Below are 17609 nucleotides of genomic sequence, written 5' to 3' on the forward strand. Positions count from 1 at the left end.
TGTTATATATTTGAAGAACTGTTTAATGTTTTCTCCCCATTTGCTCTACTCCCTGACTATGTTTCATGATGGCAGACTTACTCCTACACCCTCGGTACTGAGCAAAGTGCCTGACACAGAGTGAGTGTTCAAATATATTTATGGAATGAATGAATGTAACTGTAACCACCCCATGGGTTCTTCCTGCCCATTGCACAGACAAAACCAATTCACTGAGACCACAGCATTGCAATAGAGTTTAATTAACATGAGGCCAGCCATGCCATGTGGGAAATGGAGTTATTACTCAAATCAATCTCCCTGAAAAGTTGGAGGCTAGGGTTTTGTAAGGATAGTTTGGCAGGCCAGGGAGTCTGCCTCTGGGTCCACGACTGCTTGGCGGGGTTGGCAGGTCCAGGTGGAGCCATCGGTTGATTGTCAGAAATGCAAAAACCTGAAAATACATCTCAAATTGTCAATCTTAGGTTCTACAATCATGATATTATCTGTAGGAGTAATTGGGGGAGTTGCAAATCTTATGATCTCTGGAATAATGGCTGGTAACTGTTTACCTCTACACCTTAGCAGAATTTAGGCTCCTCGCATCCTCCTAACCTGGTAGCCTTTCATTAGCTTTACAAAGGTGGGTTAGTTTTAGGGAAGGGCTATTATCATTTAAACTATAAACTAAATGTTTGAAATGCTTGTTCCCCAGTACTGTAATGAAATAGCACTTGAAGATAAATTTAATTTTCTCAGAAAGGCCATTTTTATACTTTCTGCAGAAAGGGTACACTCGCCAGCAGTTTTGCCATGAGAGTACACTGAACAAAGAAGACAGGGTCATTTATAACCTGATGTGTTCACCCTACTGCTGTGTCCGGTTTCCACTGGCTGGAACGGGACCTCACATTCTGTATTTGTCCTGACTGGCTAGCAACTTAGAACTTTTTAAGAGAGGCAAAGGCAGAAGAGAACAAAGGAAGGAGGAAGTAACTTGTGGAATGCTGAGAAAGGTAAAAATACCTTCAAATAAGGAAGAGGAACAGGCTATAACCTAATGCTTGCTTGGACCAGTATAAGCACGCCAGGGCAAATATTTAGGCTAAATTGTGGGAGCTAAGAACATAAAGTACATTGATTTCTCTATTACGGCTAGCAGATATTTAGGAATGTTAGCACAGGTCTTTGAATAAATTTTGCTTCTAAGAGAAGTTACTATTTATTCCTAATTAGATGGGGAGGAAACTCTTTGAAGAGGAACCTCTACTTTACTTTTTACATAAATGTCTCCCAAAGTTAGCTTGGCCTAAGCTCAGGAATGATCAAGGACAGTTTGGAGGTCAAGAGCAAGATGGATGTTAGTTGGATCAGATCTCTTTCCCTGTCATAATTTTCTCACCGTCATAAATTTGCAAAGGTGGTTTCATAACCACTGATGATTTATGGCTCTTGTCCAGCCTCTGCTCAATTTATCCCAGTAGACCTGGAATTGTGGCTCAAGCACAAACTAGTCCCATACTCTTCTTCTAACTGGCCACAGATTATAATTGGGGCATTACAATTAGTAAATTATAATTTTAAAATTATATATAAATTTAAAATTATAATATAAAATTATAATTTACTAATTATAATACCCCAATTATAACTATTATTAATCAATTATCAATTAACAGCCTAGGAAAAACAATTTGTGGTCAGGGATCTTGAGGTGGCCCCCTCTGTCCCCTTCTTTGTTCCAGCAGCCTCTTTCACAATCTCTGCTTCTGAATGGGTGTAACTCTTGGGGCCTAGAGGAGGGACTAATGTGTACTTTCACCTACTTTGGTCTATAGCTCTGCCTCCCTCTTCTATCTGATAGCCTTCTAGATCACTAGAAAACTCTTCCACGGATCTTCTTTCTCTAGAGGTCGGTTTCAAATCATTCTGGAACAGAGGGTAGGATATTTAGGAGAAATACTAGGCAAGAAGAATTGACAGAACCTGACAGCCAGCTGAATAAGTGAGTCGAGGGAAAGGGGATGGATGAGTGACTCCAGTATCTTGAACCTGATGACTGGGAAGATTCTAGTGTCCTGGATAAAAAACAGAAGGGGCAGAGCGAGATGTGGAATAGAAGCCTATACCACCCGCCCCCCACCACAGGAACACCAGATTTTATCAACTATCTGCACACAGAAAAGCATCATCACAAGGACCGAAAATCAGGTAAGCAACTGTGGTACCTGGTTTTAACTTCATATTGTGGAAACAGACATTGAGGAAGGCAAGAGAGACAGTCTTGAATTGCTGACACCACCCCTACCCCACCCGCTAGCAGTGCCCATGCACCATAGAGAAGAGAATCTGTGCACTCTGGGGAGGGAGAGCATGGTGACTGGGGGACTTTACATGGAACTCAGTGCTGCTCTGTCACAGCAGAGAATAAAGCCATGCTGGGCTCAGCCAGTGCCCAGGCATGGAGGGAGCATTTGAACCAGCCCTAGCCAGTGGTCAGAACTTGAGTTTCTTGGCAAGCCTAGCCACCATGGGGTGAAGTGCTCTGGGGTCCTAGGTAAACTTGAAAGGCAGCCTAGGACACAAGAACTGCAATTCCTAGGCAACTTTTAGTGCCAGGCTGGGTATACAGCCAATCAATTAGGGTGGCACGAGACTTAGGGAGATACCAGCTGGCATGGCTAGTATCATACTGAGTGGGGAAAATCTGAAAGCCTTTTTGGGACATGACAAGGATGCCTACTGTCACCACTGTTATTCAACATAGTACTGGAAGTTCTCGTTAGAACAATTAGACAAGAGAAGGAAATAAAGGGCATCCAGACTGGAATGGAAGAAGTAAAATTATCCTTGTTTGTAGATTATATGATCTTATATTTGGAAAAACCTAAAGAGTCCACTGAAAAACTATTAGAACTGATAAACCAACTCAGTAATGTTGCAGGATACAAAATCAACATGCAAAGATCAGTAGCATTTCTATGTGTCAACATTGAACAATCTGAAAAAGAAATTTAAAAAGTAATCCCATTTACAATATCCACAAATAAAATCCAATACCTAGGAATTAACCAAATAAGTGAAATATCTCTACAATGAAACTGTGAAACAATGATGAAAGAAGTTGAAGAGGACACACAAAAAACGGAAAGATATTTCGTGTTCATGGATTGGAAGAATCAGTATTGTAGAAATGTCCATACTACCCACAGCAATCTACAGATTCAGTGCAATCTCTATCAGAATACCAATGTAATTCTTCACAGAAATAGAAAAAAAAATCCTAAAATTTATGTGAAATCACAAAAGTAGCCAAAGCTATCCTGAGCAAAAAGAACAAAACTGGAGAAATCACATTATTTGACTACAAATTATACTACAGAGTTACAGTAACCAAAACAGCATGCTACTGCCATAAAAAGACACATAGACCAATGGAACAGAATACAGAACTCAGAAACAAATCCATACACCCACAGTGAACTCATTTTTGACAAAGGTGCCAAGAACATTGGAGGAAAAGACAATCTCCAATAAATGGTGTTGGGAGAACTGGATAGCCACATGCAGAAGAATGAAACTTGATTCGTATCACTTGCCATATATAAAAATCAAATCAAATGGATTAAAGACTTCAATCTAAGACTGCAAACTACAAAACTACTTCAAGAAAACATTGGGGAACTCTCACATTGGTCTTGGCAAAAGTTTCTTGAGGAATACCTCATAAGCACAGAAAACCAAAGCAAAAATGGACAAGTGGGATCACAACAAGTTAAAAACTTCTGAACAGCAAAGGAAACAATCAACAAAGTGTCAAGCCAACCCATAGAATGGGAGAAAACATATACAAACTACCTATCTGACAAGGGATGAATAACCAGAATATATAACAAGCCCAAATAACTCTATAGGAAAAAATTCTAATAATCTGATTTTAAAAAAGGCAAATGATCTGAATAGACATTTTCTCAAAAGAAGACGTACAAATGGCAAACAGGCAAATGAAAAAGTGCTCAACATCACTGATCATCGGAGAAATGCAAATCAAAATTACAATGATACATCAATTAAATGGCTTTTATCCAAAAGACAGGCAATAACAAATGCTGGAGGATGTGGAGAAAAGGGAACTGCTGTACAATGTTGGTGAGGATGTAAATTAGTACAACCACTATAGAGAATAGTTTGGCGGTTCCTAAAAACTAAAAATAGAGCCACCAGATGATCCAGCAATCCCACTGCTAGGTATATGCCCAAAAGAAAGGAAGTCAGTATATCAGAGAGATATCTGCCTGCCTGTGTTTACTGCAGCACTGTTCACAATAGCCAAGATTCGGAAGCAAAGTGTCTCAACAGAAGAATGGATAAAGAAAATGTGATACATATACACAAGGAAGTAATATTCAGCCACAAGGAAGAATGAGATCCTCTCATTGGTAACAACATGGATGGAACTGGAGGTCACTATGCTAAGTGAAATAAGCCGGGCACAGAGAGACAAACATCACATGTTTTCGTTTATTGGTGGGATTTAAAAATCAAAACAATTCAACTCATGGAGATAGAGAGTAGAAGGATGTTTACCAGATGCTGGGAAGGGTAGTGGGGAGGTAGGAGGGAAGGGGCATTGTTAATGGGTACAAAAAATAGAATGAATAAGACCTAGTATTGATATCACAACAGGGAGACTGTAGTCAATAATTTAATTATACATTTAAAAATAACTAAAAGAATATAATTGGATTGTTTGTTACACAATGGATAAATCCTTGAAGGGACGAATATCCCCCCCCGGCCCCCCTCCCCCCAAAAAAAGACACCATGGGTATAATCCAGAGGGTGGCAGGCTATGTGGGTTCTCAGTCTGGAGCCTGCATAGCAAGCAGCTTCGAAATCATTACTAAGCTTAAGGGGGCAGTAGGACATGACTGCTTCTCATTCCAGTGTCTCTTCGGGTCTGATACTTTAAAGGAGACTTGCATTTCTCAAACAAAATACTTCTTTTCTTTCTTACTTTCATATGTATGTGAAAATGTCCATAGTAAAAAGTAGAAATTCAAAAAAAAGCCATAGTTAATTAATGTTAAGCTTTTGATTCCATATCCTACTAATGGCAGGTGAGATGCATGGCTGAGGGCCTGGATGTGGGGAGCACGGTTTGCTCCTTTGGGCACCCTCCCTCCCATTGCAGTACCCTGGAATAGAAGGATGACAGGAGCTACTATGTCTGCCTCAAAGACACCACCTCTTCCTCCCTCTGCAGTTGAGAGCATGGAGAAGGGACAGAGGTGATAGATTCTAGTGTGCCGTGGGACAGTCCACGGACTCCCTCCAGCTCTGCGTAGTTCTCTTGTGCTGGGGGCCTTTGTGTATGTGGTTTCCACAGAGACAGTGTGCAGGCAAAGTTCTTTCATTCCAACACTCTCTGCCACTGAGGATTCTCACCCCCCACCGCCAGAGAGGCACCTGGGTCTCCCTTTGGGAGTGTCAAAAGAAAGACAAATTAAATTGAACATAGTTTAAATGAGCAAATAATTTATGAATCAGGCAACCTGTCGAATCACAGGAGATTCAGAGAGATTCCAGTGATACTGCGTGGTCGAAGATGATTTATGGACAGAAAAAGGAAAGTGATATACAGAAACAAGTGAGGTACAGCAACAGCTGGATGGGTTACAGCTTGGCATTTGCCTTATTTGAACCTGATTTGAACAGTTGGCTAAAACTCGGTGGTTGGCACAAGAGTAGGTTATAGTCTGTTTATACATCCAGTTAAGTTACATTTCACTATGTACAGAGAAACTTTTAGGCTAAACTTAAAATACGTAAGGAGGCAGGTTTAGGCTAAGCTTAATTTAACAGGCCCTTCCAGAATTGGAAGTCCTTCTGCTTCTCCATCTCAGCTCCTCCACATGGTGTCACAGGAAGCACTGAGGTCCTCATCTCAGCACCATGAGAACCAGGAGTTAATCACCAATAGAACTTCACTATAGGACCTTCAAGGCCCATCTGTATTTTGGGAAGAAAGGTGACCTCAGACAGGTGGTTTGTGATGCAAGAAGGAATGATGAGCAAAGGTGGTGGCAAACATATAGGCAAATCTAAATGAATGTCTGCTTAATATAATAATGGTAATAATAATGTGAATTGGGGATTAAAAAGGGGCAGACTAAAATAGCATGGGTAGGAAAGATTAGAGTGAAAGTGTTCCAAGGTCCTTACATTGTTTCAGAGGATTGTTTAGGATATTAATTTTAGACTTAAGCATACATGTTAAAATTTCAAGGGCAATAAATAAAAGAATACAGTGTAAACTTCCAAATAAGTAGAGGGAAAAATGCAATATACTAAGATTAGATATTTATGAAGAATATTAGGAGAATTCATTGAAAGGTTTTAAAACCTAACAAATAGAGAGATAGAATACATTATTAACTGAAAGAAACAATTTTGTAAAGATGCCAAAATTGCCAAGCTGATTTATTGATTTACTGTAATTCCAAGCAAAATGCCAATAGGGTATTTTGAGCAACTTGACAAACTAGTTTTGCAATTTATAATGAAAGGCAAAAACTCAAAAATGGTTGAGAAGTTCCTGAGGAAGAATAAGTAAGGAGGGATCTTGAGATATTTGTACATCAAGATTTATCATAAAGATGTAGCAATTAAAACCACATGACAGTAGCACAAAGACAGATACATTTATCAGTGAAACTGAATAGAGTCAACAGTATTCCTGCTCATTCAAAGCATTATGCAGGACAGAGGTGGCCTTGTTCATCTATGAGGAATTGGAAACTATCAACAAGTGATGCTGAGGTAAACAGTCATTCACATGAGGAAAAATGAAGTTGGATCCCTGCCTCCCACATATGCAAAAATCAATTCCAAATGGATTAGTGAAAAAGGCAAAATTTAAAAACATTTTCAAGAAAATATAGGAAAATATCTGGCCAGGCACAGTGGCTCACGCCTGTAATCCCAGTACTTGGGAGGCCAAGGCGGGTGGATCATGAGGTCAGGAGATCGAGACCATCCTGGCTAACATGGTGAAACCCTGTCTCTACTAAAAATACAAAAAAAAAAAAAAAAAAAAAATTAGCCGGCCATGGTGGCGGGCGTCTGTGGTCCCAGCTACTCAGGAGGCTGAGGCAGGAGAATGGCGTGAACTCGGGAGGCGGAGCTTGCAGTGAGCTGAGATAGCGCCACTGCACTCCAGCCTAGGTAACAGAGCAAGACTCCATCTCAAAAAAAAATAAAATTATATATATATATATATATATGAGAATGTTTTCTGAATTCCACGCAAGAAAGACTTCATGAAAAGATAGGGAGCTGACCACAAAAGAAAAGACATGAATTCTACTTGTCAGAAGACATCATGAAGAAAGTGAAAAGACAAGCCAAGAACTGCAAGAAAATGTGTGTAAACGAGTATAACTGACTAAAGATGAGTATCAAGAATATACAAAGAGCTCTTCAAATCAAAAAGAACACAACTCCAAAGAAAAATGGGCAAAGGACATGAACAGACACTTTTAAAAAGAGGGAATATGATAAATATATGTAAAGGTCTCAACTTTATTAGTGATCAGGGAAATGCAAATTAAAACTCTGGTGAAATACTATTTTACATTCACTCACCTGGAAAAATCAAGAAGTGTGACAATACTAAGTGTTGGTGAGGATGTAAATGAATAATTCTTACCCATTGCTGGTAGAAGTGAAATTGGGACCACCAATTGGGGATATAGTTCTAGTGTTTTATTGTAAAGTTGGATATTTGCATATACTCCTAGGTATTACATCTTGTGGGATGTCTGCATGCATACACCAGGATATGAATTGGGTTCTTTTCAATTGTTTCCAACCCCAAATTGAAAAAAAAAAAAAAAAAAAAGAACCAACAAACCACCAAGTGGCTTTATCACTAGGTCAATAAATTGTGGTATAGCCACATAGTGGAATATTTTACTGCAGTGAAAATGAATTACAGGACTATACAGCACTGTGTATGTATTATAAAAACAACTTTGAAAGAAGAAAATTGCAGAAGAGAACTTAACAGCATACCATTTGTCTTAGTCCATTTGGGCTGCTATAACAAAATACCATAGGCTGGGTGGCTTATAAATAAGAACAATTTATTTCTCACAGTTCTGGAGGCTGGGAAGTCCAAGATCAAGGCACCAGCAGATCCTGTCTTGTGAGGGACTGGTCTCAGCAACTGCTGTGTTCTCACATGGTGGAAGTGGCTAGGTAGCTCTGCAGGACCTCCTTTATAAGGGCTCTTATGAATCCTACTCATGACCAAAGGGCCCATCTCCTGATACCATCACTTTGGGGGTTAGGATTCTAGCACATGAATTTTATGGAGTCACAAACACCCAGACCATAGCATCATTTTTATAAAGTTTCAGAGAAGCAAAACGAAGTGATGTATTAGGGATACAAAGAAGCGATTTAAAAAACTATTTTAAAAAGTGAGGGTATGACAGACACAAACGTCAGGATAGAAGCTGGGCGTGCAGAGGGAGAAGGGATAAGGAAGGAACCCACAGGTGGGAGCATCTGTACTAGGAATGTTCCATTTCTTAAGTACGATGGTTTTGTCATGGGTAGTAATTATATTATGTTTCTTAACTATGTGTGAGGGAGAAGGAAAGAGAAAATCAGTTGGGGAAGACTCAATGCAGAAGCGGCCTGCCTGAAAAGTCACAGCAACAGGCAAAAATAAAACAACCTGATAAAAACTCAGGCTGCACCTGCACACAGATAAGCAGACAGGGTCCAGCACAGAAGCCTTTTGTTCTTTGTATAATTAGGGAGCTCCCAGAAAAGTTTCCTCCCCTTTTCAGGCATATACATGGTGGGAACTTTCACAGGGAGGAGGGGGGCTCACCTAAAACAAACTCACCGTTATGCAAACAAAAAAGGCAGTGCTTTGTGCTTGCATAGATACATACCCACAGCTGCATAAGATAAGACAGCTTTACTGATAAGAGAAGTTACTCAAACTACTCAAGAGATAAGAGGTTTTCTTGTTTTCTTTATTTTATTTTATTACTATTATTATACTTTAAGTTTTAGGGTACATGTGCACAATGTGCAGGTTAGTTACATATGTATACATGTGCCATGCTGGTGCGCTGCACCCACCAACTCGTCATCTAGCATTAGGTATATCTCCCAATGCTATCCCTCCCCCCTCCCCCCCACCCCACAACAGTCCCCAGAGTGTGATGTTCCCCTTCCTGCGTCCATGTGTTCTCATTGTTCAACTCCCACCTATGAGTGAGAATATGCGGTGTTTGGTTTTTTGTTCTTGCGATAGTTTACTCTTGCAAAAGCTTTTGAATTCAGCTGTAACAGGGCAATCTACTTGCATACTCAGCTCACCGTGGAGAGCTTTCTTCTTTCGCTTATTAAACTTTCGCTCCCACCTCACCCTGTGTCCCGTTCCTTAATTTTCTTGGAGTAGGACAAAGAATCCCGGTATTGGTCCAGACAAGGAGAAACTGCTACATTAAGGTACATTGGCAAGACTGCAACATGTGTATTCCATGTACTTTTTCGTAAGTTATCTATTACGTAAGCGTAGATTTCATTTTCTATATATTTTTAAAAATAAAACAACTCTGAATTGTTCAAGATTTTAACTCCTGATTGTGCCTCCCAAGGCTCCTGCTTGGTCTCCACTTACTCCTCCATGTCACGCCTCTGTTCCAAGCCGTTCAGCTTCTCCAGCCACTTTAGGCACCACCTCTGAGCCTTTGCTGTTTCCATGACCTTCCCCAAAGCGAATAACCTCCTTCGTCCCTCTCCCTCTAAAAGACCCACAGATTCCCGGGCCTCTAAGCGCCCCGTTTCGTGCCATTCTGTTCTCGGACGCGCTCACTGCGCCTGCGCCACTGTCGCCACCCCGCGCGCCTCTGCCGTTTGCAGCCCGCGGCGCTTTCCCCTCCGCGGTTCCTCCCCGAGCCGCCCCCAGTGCCCACGATTCCGCGGCTCGGCCGACCAGGGACCGCGCCGACTGGGAACTCGCCAGGCGCGTAGTCCCTTGCAAGGCCTAGGGGCCGGCGAGGCCGCAGAGGCGGGATGGGCCTGAGCCCGGGCGCCGAGGGGGAGTACGCGCTCCGCCTCCCTAGGATTCCCCCACCCCGCCCCAAACCCGCCTCGCGAAGCGCCGGTACCGGGCCCGAGGACCAGCAGCCTGCGCTCAGACGTTCAACTGTGCCCCACGCAGGTCAGCCCCAAGAATGCGGGCCCTTTCCGCAATTGTCCTTCAGGTCCCAGCGGGCCGTTACCCTAAAAGCTCCTTTTCTTAGACATTTGGTGATTGTGTTGTCTGTTAGCCATCGTGAGCGAATATTTCAGAACGACCGCTTGTTATAAAGTTCATCAAAGCGAGCCAGGCAGCCACTCCCTCCTTCCTGCTATATCTCATATCGAAGTGAGGCAGTGGTGGCAGCTCCGGAGGGTGGCGTTAAGACCGGCTGTAGCTCGGCAGAGGTTCCTCCCATCGGGCTTAGGATAGAGGCGAGGCGCCCTTCTTCATCCTCTCCCCGATTCCGTATCCAGGAATTCCAAAGTCTCTCTTTGGCAGAGGAACTGAACCCGCTCCAGCACCTAGTTCCACAACCCTCTCCACTCATCCCAAGATTTTTTGAGGCCTAACCAGGGGCCAGGCACGATGCTAGACTAGAGCTCTGAGCCCACTCTCCGTAGCGGTCAAGGTGCTTGCTCGAACTCTCCTTTCACAGGTCTAAGTAGCATTTCCCCCCTTGAATTAGAAGAATCCGTGGGATCCGCAGCGTTGGTCCAGCTCCCAGCCGAGCAGCCTCCGCAGGGCACATTAGAACAGGGCAGAAGCATCCAGCAAGGGTAAGAAGATTGTAAGGATGGGGTCTTTGGGTGGAAGAAGTCTTTTGGAGAATTGACTTGGAATGCAGTTCTGTAAAACAAACCCAGAGGTGGTTTTTGTGTGAACCAGCCAGCCGGTACCCAGCAAGGGGAAGGCTGGTGTGATACTGGGTGATAACAGATGGTACTGGGCTTGGGACGTGTTGGCCACAGGCATGCGTTGCAGCTGTTTCTAGCCACAAGGCCATTCTCTAGACCCCAGAGAAATGAATGGCTTTAGCAGGAGGCTTACAATATTGTCCTTGGTCTCACTAATCAATGAACAATGAGTCGGCCTTTGGCAGATTTCCTGAATTCACTTTCATTAACAACAAGATGGTTGCTGCTTTAAAAAATTCCGAGGGGCTGAAATTTTGGAGAGGAGCTATACTGAAAATGAGGGGTGTCCCATCTGCCTCATACACTATTTTTTTTCTGGAGAAGAGTTTAAAGCATGGGAAAAGGTAAAGAAAAAGTCATTTCTGAGTTAGTGGTATACCAGATGTTTACATGTGCTGTCTCTTTTCACCTTCTTGACCACTGTGAGACACATTTTCATCTCTATTTTTAAAGATAATCAAGCTGACGGTCAGACATTAATTTACTAGCTCAAGGTGGGACAGCAATCATGAAAGCTAGGATTCAAACCTAGATCTTTTGGCTTCGAAGTATTTTACTCTACTATACTACCTTAATTTTTAATATGCTTAAAAGCATATTCTTGCCTTTCATTTCTGTCCTTTCCTGTAACATTTTGTTTCAAGGGAGAAATATACTGATTTCATTCATATTACTTGCAGTTACAGCGTTGTGGCTTATCAAGCTTTCTTAGAAATCTGGAGCTAATTATTGGAAGAAAGAGTTCAAGGGGTTTGCCTCTGGGCAGTAGGGCTGGGATGAGAAGGGAAAGGAGGAAGGCTCTTTGCATTTCATTATAAATTCTTATGTACTGGTTCCTTAAAAAAAAAAAACAAAACACACACACACACACAACAACAACAACCATGTGCAAGTATCACGTTGATAAACATTAAAAAGATTATTAGCAAATTAAAAAATAAAAACCCCCAAAACTGCTTCTTGCTGTCATTAGTATTTGAACAATTGTCAGAAAACCAGCAAACAGCAATTCTTTTCTATGAAAGCTAATGGGTTCACAGAAACAAACTTGGGGGGAAATGTTCCCTACAGTCTCCAAACCGAAAGGTATCTTAAAAATCACAAATCTTAATATAGCTTTTCCAATAATTATGAAATAGTGATATTTGTTAACTTTGTGATTGCAAAATCATTTAGGGAGAAGCCTGTAGTTAGCTTGGAGACCACACCCAGCCAGAAAGCAGACTGGAGTTCAATTCCAAAGCCTGAGAATGAAGGCAAGTTAATAAAGCAAGCAGCTGAGGTAGGTACAACAAGAATTCTCAAAGTGACTATCTTTAACCTCCTGGCAACTTCTCTACGTATTGTATTTTACTTTGTTTCTAGGGGTGTCCAATCTTTTGGCTTCCCTGGGCCACATTGGAAGAAGATCGTCTTGGGCCACACATAAAATACACTAACACTGACGATAGCTGTTGAGCTTAAAAAAAAAAAAAACCCACAAAAAAATCTCATAATGTTTTAATAAAGTTTACAAAGTTGTGTTGGGCCACATTCAAAGCTGTCCTGGGCTGTATGTGGCCTGTGGGCTGCAGGTTGGACAAACTTGGTTTAGAGGGTCTAATAAATATCCTGATTTGGGATGTTGGTTATGCTTTGTTTTAAAGCAGTTTTGTTGAAGTGTAATTGACATATAGTAAACTCCACATATCTAAAATACACAATTTGATACATTTGGCATATGTATATGCCAGTGAAGTGTATAGTTTGATACATTTTGACATCTATATATATATCCTGTGAAATCTTCACCACAATCAAGATAATGAATAATCTCTATCATTTACAAAAGTTTCTTTGTGCCTTTTGTAATCCCTCTCTCTTCCCATACCACTCCCATCCCCAGGCAACGACTGATATGCTTTTTGTCACCATAGATTTGTTTACATTTTTGGAGATTTATATGAAATCATATTGTATGTGCTCTTCTTTGTCTGTCCCCTTCATATAACTATTATTTTTATTTTTATTTTTTGAGACGGAGTCTCGCTCTGTCGCCTAGACTGGAGTGCAGTGGTGCGATCTCAGCTCACTGCAAGCTCTGCCTTCTGGGTTCACGCCATTCTCCTGCCTCAGCCTCCCGAGTAGCTGGGACTACAGGCACCCGCCACCATGCCCGGCTCATTTTTTGTATTTTTGGTAGAGACGGTGTTTCACTGTGTTAGCCAGGATGGTCTCGATCTCCTGACCTCATGATCTTCCCGCCTCGGCCTCCCAAAGTGTTGGGATTACAGGCGTGAGCCACTGCGCCCGGCCCATATAACTATTTTGAGTGACATCCATGTTGTTGCTTTTTATCAACAGTTCATTTGTTTTTATTACTGAGCAGTATTTCATTGCATGGATATACCACTCTTGTTTATCTGTTTGCCTGTTGATTGAGCATTTGAGTTGTTACTAGTTTTTGACTATCACAAATCTGCTTGAACATTTATGTACAAGTCTTTGTGCAGACTGTATATTTTTTCCTCTTGGGTGAATATGTAGGAATGAAACGGCTAGGTCATGTGGTAGATGTATATTTAACTTACTGTTTTCCTTAACATTTTTTTTTTTTCTTTTTTGGGGCCTTCCAAGCCCGCTAGACAAATTCTAGAAGAGCCCTAACCTTAACTTACTGTTTTCCACAGTGGTTATATCATTTACATTCCTACCAGCAGTCTATAAGAGTTCCAGTTCATCAGCATTTGGTATGGTCAAAATCTTCTAAATTTTAACCATTTTAATAGATGTGTAGGTATCTCATTGTGGTTTTCATTTGCATTTTCCTAATGACTAATAATGTTGAACGTCTTTTCATGTGTATATTTGCCATCCATATATATAATCTTTGGTGAAGTGTTCAAATCTTTTGCCCATTTCTTCCTATTGGTTTGTATGTTTTGAGAGTTCTTCAGAAGTTCTGTATACAAGTACGTCATTAGATGTATACTTTATAATATTTTCTCTCCATCTGTGGCTTGTCTTTTCAGAACAGGTTCTTAAATTTTGATGAAGTCCAATGTATCAGCTTTTCCTTTTATAAAAAGGAAATGTAATGAAATACTTCTCAGTAATAAAAAGGAATGAACTATTGATAAAAAGCAACAACATGGATGTCACTCAAAATAGTTATATGAAGGAGACTGACAAAGAAGTGGACATACAAAATGATTTCATATAAATCTCTATTTATGACTAGTGCCTTTGGTGTTGTATCTAAGAGACCTTTGCCTAATCCAATGTCACAAAGATTTTCTCCTGTTTTCTTCTATATATATTATAGTTTTATTTTTTACATTTACATATTTGATACATCTTTATTTGTACTTTTATTTCAGTAGTTTTGGGGGAACAGGTGGTGTTTGGTTGCATGTAAAAGTTCCTTCGTGGTGATTTCTGAGATTTTAGTGCATCCATCACCTGAGCAGTGTACACTATACTCAATGTGTAGTCTTTTATCCCTCACCCCACTCCCACCCTTCCCTTCTGAGTCCCTAAAGTTGGTTACATCATTCTTATGCCTTTGTGCCCTCATAGCTATCCCCCACTTATGAGTGAGAACATATGGTTTTTTGGTTTTCCATTCCTGAGTTACTTCACTTAGAATAGTGGTCTCCAGCTCTATCCAGGTTGCTGTGAATGTCATTGTTTCATTCCTTTTTATGGCTGAGTAGTATTCCGTGGTGTGTGTGTATGTGTGTGTGTGTGCATATATATATATATATACACATATATACCACATTTTCTTTGTCCACTCATTGGTTGATGGTCATTTAGGCTGGTTCCATATTTTTGCAATTGTGAATTATGCTGCTATAAACATGCATGTACAAGTGTCTTTTTCATACAATGACTTCTTTTCCTCTGGTTAGATACCCAGTAGAGGGATTGCTGGATCAAATTGCTGTTCTACTTCTAGTTCTTTAAGGAGTCTCCATAGTGTTTTCCATAGTGATTGTACCAGTTTACATCCCCACCAGCAGTGTAAAAGTGTTCCCTTTTCACCACATCTATGCCAACACATATTATTTTTTTGATTTTTAAGTTATGGCCATTCTTGCAGGAGTAAGGTGGTATTATTGCATTGTGGTTTTGATTTGCATTTCTCTGACAATTAGTGATGTCGAGAAGTTTTTTTAATATGTTTGTTGGCCATTTGTATATCTTCTTTTGAGAATTGCCTGTTCATGTCCTTTGCCCACTTTTTGATGGGATTGTTTGTTTTTTTCCTTGCTGATTTATTTGCTTGAGTTCCTTGCAGATTCTGGATATTAGTCCTTTGTTGGATGCATAGTTTGTGCATATTCTCTCCCACTCTGTGGGTTGTCTGTTTACTCTGCTTATTGTTTCTTTTGCTGTGCAGAAGCTTTTTGGTTTAATTAGGTCCCATCTGTTTATCTTTGTTTACATTGCATTTGCTTTTGGGTTCTTGATCATGAACTCTTTTCCTAAGCCAATGTCTAGAAGGGTTTTTCTGATGTTATCTTCTAGAATTTTTATGGTTTCATATCTTAGATTTAAATCTTTGATCCATCTTGAGTTGATTTTTGTAGAAGATGAGAGTTGAGGATCCAGCTTTATTCTTCTACATGTGGCTTGCCAATTATCCCAGCATTTTTTATTGAATAGGATGTCCTTTTCTACTTTGTTTTTGTTTGTTTTGTTGAAGACAGTTGGCTGTATTTTGCTTTATTTCTGGGTTCCCTATTCTGTTACATTGGTCTACACGCCTGTTTTTATACCAGTACCATGCTGTTTTGGTAACTGTAGGCTTGCAGTATAGTTCAAAGTCAGGTAATGTGATGCCTCAAGATTTGTTCTTTTTGCTTAGTCTTGCTTTGGCTATGTGGGCTCTTTTTTGGTTCCATACTAATTTTAGGATTGTTTTATTCTAGTTCTGTGAATAGCTATTTTGATGAGAATTACACTAAATTTGTAGATTGCTTTTGGCAGTATGGTCATTTCCACAATATTGATTCTACCCATCCATGAGCATGAGATGTGTTTCCATTTGTTTGTGTCATCTGTGATTTTTTTTCAGCAGTGTTTTGTTTTCTTTGTAGAGATCTTTCATGTCTTTGGTTAGGTATATTCCTAAGTATTTTTTTTTTTTTTTTTTACAGCTGTTGTAGAAGGGGTTGAGTTCTTGATTTGATTCTCAGCTTGGTCATTGTTGGTGTACAGCAGGGCTACTGATTTGTGTACAATAATTTTGTATACTGAAACTTTGCTAAATTGATTTACCAGTTCTAGGACTTTTTTGGATTAGGCTTTAGGGTTTTCTAGGTATATGATCATATCAGCAAACAGCAACAATTTGACTTCCTTTTTACTGATTTGGATGACCTTTATTTCTTTCTCTTGTCTGATTGCTCTGGCTAGGACTTCTAGCACTATATCGAATAAATGTGGTGAAAGTGGGCATCCTTGTCTTGTTCCAGTTATCAGGTGGAATGCTTTCAACTTTTCCCCAATCAGTATAATGTTGGCTGTGGGTTTGTCGTAGATGGCTTTTATTGCCTTGAGGTATGTCCCTTTTGTGCTGATTTTGTTGAGGTTTTTAATCATAAAGGGATGCTGGATCTTGCCAAATGCTATTTCTGTGTCTATTGAGATGATCATGTGTTTATGTGATTCTGTTTATGTGATATATCACATTTATTGACTTGCATATATTAAACCATCCCTGCATCCCTGCTATAAAACCCACTTGATCATGGTGGATTATCTTTTTGATATGCTGTTTGATTCAGTTAACTAGTATTTTGTTGAGGATTTTTGCATCCATGTTCATCAGGGATATTGGTCTGTAGTTTTCTTTTTTTGTTATGTCCTTTCCTGGTTTTGGTATTAAGGTGATGCTGGCTTCATATAAGGATTTAGGGAGCATTCCCCCTTTCTCTGTCTTTTGGAATAGTTTCAGTAAGATTGATATCAATGCTTTGAATGCCTGATAGAATTCAGCTGTGAATCTGTCTGGTCCTGGACTTTTTTTTTTTCTGTTGTTGGCATTTTAAAAAATTACTGTTTCAATCTTGCTACTTGTTATCGTCTGTTCAGAGTTTCTATTTCTTCCTGATTTAATCTAGGAGGGTTGCATATTTACAGGAATTTATCCATATCCTCTAGTTTTTCTAGTTTGTGTGTGTGAATGATCTTTTGTATTTCTGTGGTATCAGTTTTAATATCTCCCATGTCTTTTCTAATTGAATTTATTTGGATCTCTTCTCTTTTCTTGGTTAATCTCGTTAATGGTCTATCAATTTTGTTTATCTTTTCAAAGAACCAGCTTTTTGTCTCATTTATTTTTTGTGTGTGGGGTTTTTTTTTTTTTTTTGGCTTCAATTTCATTTACTTCTGCTCTGATCTTGGTTATTTCTTTTCCTCTGCTGATTTAGGTTTGGTTTATTCTTGTTTCTCTAGTTCCTTGAGGTGTAAGCTTAGATTTTTTTTTTGTGTGTGTGTGTAGGCATTTAATGCTATGAACTTTCCTCTTAGCACCACTTTTGCTGTGTCACTGAGCTTTTGATAAGTTGTGTCACTATTATTGTTCAGTTCAAAGAATTTTTAAGTTTCTGTCTTGA

General features: G+C 40.0%; 1 protein-coding gene, 1 long non-coding RNA gene and 1 pseudogene across 6 annotated transcripts in view; 1 reads left to right on the plus strand and 2 right to left on the minus strand.

The window, feature by feature from the left end:
• Positions 1–223: 223 nt before the first annotated feature.
• On the minus strand, positions 224–5326 carry LOC129048577 (uncharacterized). The gene is made up of 3 exons (XR_008511012.2): positions 5177–5326; positions 1806–1908; positions 224–433 (listed from the first exon to the last, which is right to left on the minus strand). It is a non-coding gene; the product is annotated as an uncharacterized LOC129048577 (long non-coding RNA).
• A 3726-nt stretch (positions 5327–9052) lies between these two features.
• Positions 9053–17609, plus strand: part of PLAAT5 (phospholipase A and acyltransferase 5) — a 30182-nt gene continuing 21625 nt past the window's right edge. Inside the window, exons 1-3 of one of the 5 annotated variants that reach the window (XM_002821619.4) lie at positions 9053–10228; positions 10746–10866; positions 12181–12286. In XM_002821619.4, the coding sequence (XP_002821665.1) occupies positions 10081–10228; positions 10746–10866; positions 12181–12286 (375 nt within the window). In that variant the 5' untranslated portion in view covers positions 9053–10080. The remainder of the gene's footprint in view (positions 10229–10745; positions 10867–12180; positions 12287–17609) is intronic. The other 4 variants (XM_002821618.4, XM_002821620.4, XM_054524204.2 and 1 more) reach the window with 4 other exon arrangements.
• LOC112135606 (U7 small nuclear RNA) lies at positions 13607–13655 on the minus strand (annotated as a pseudogene).

The sequence above is a fragment of the Pongo abelii genome, chromosome 9, assembly GCF_028885655.2.
Source record: "Pongo abelii isolate AG06213 chromosome 9, NHGRI_mPonAbe1-v2.0_pri, whole genome shotgun sequence".
In the NCBI taxonomy this organism is placed as follows: domain Eukaryota; kingdom Metazoa; phylum Chordata; class Mammalia; order Primates; family Hominidae; genus Pongo; species Pongo abelii.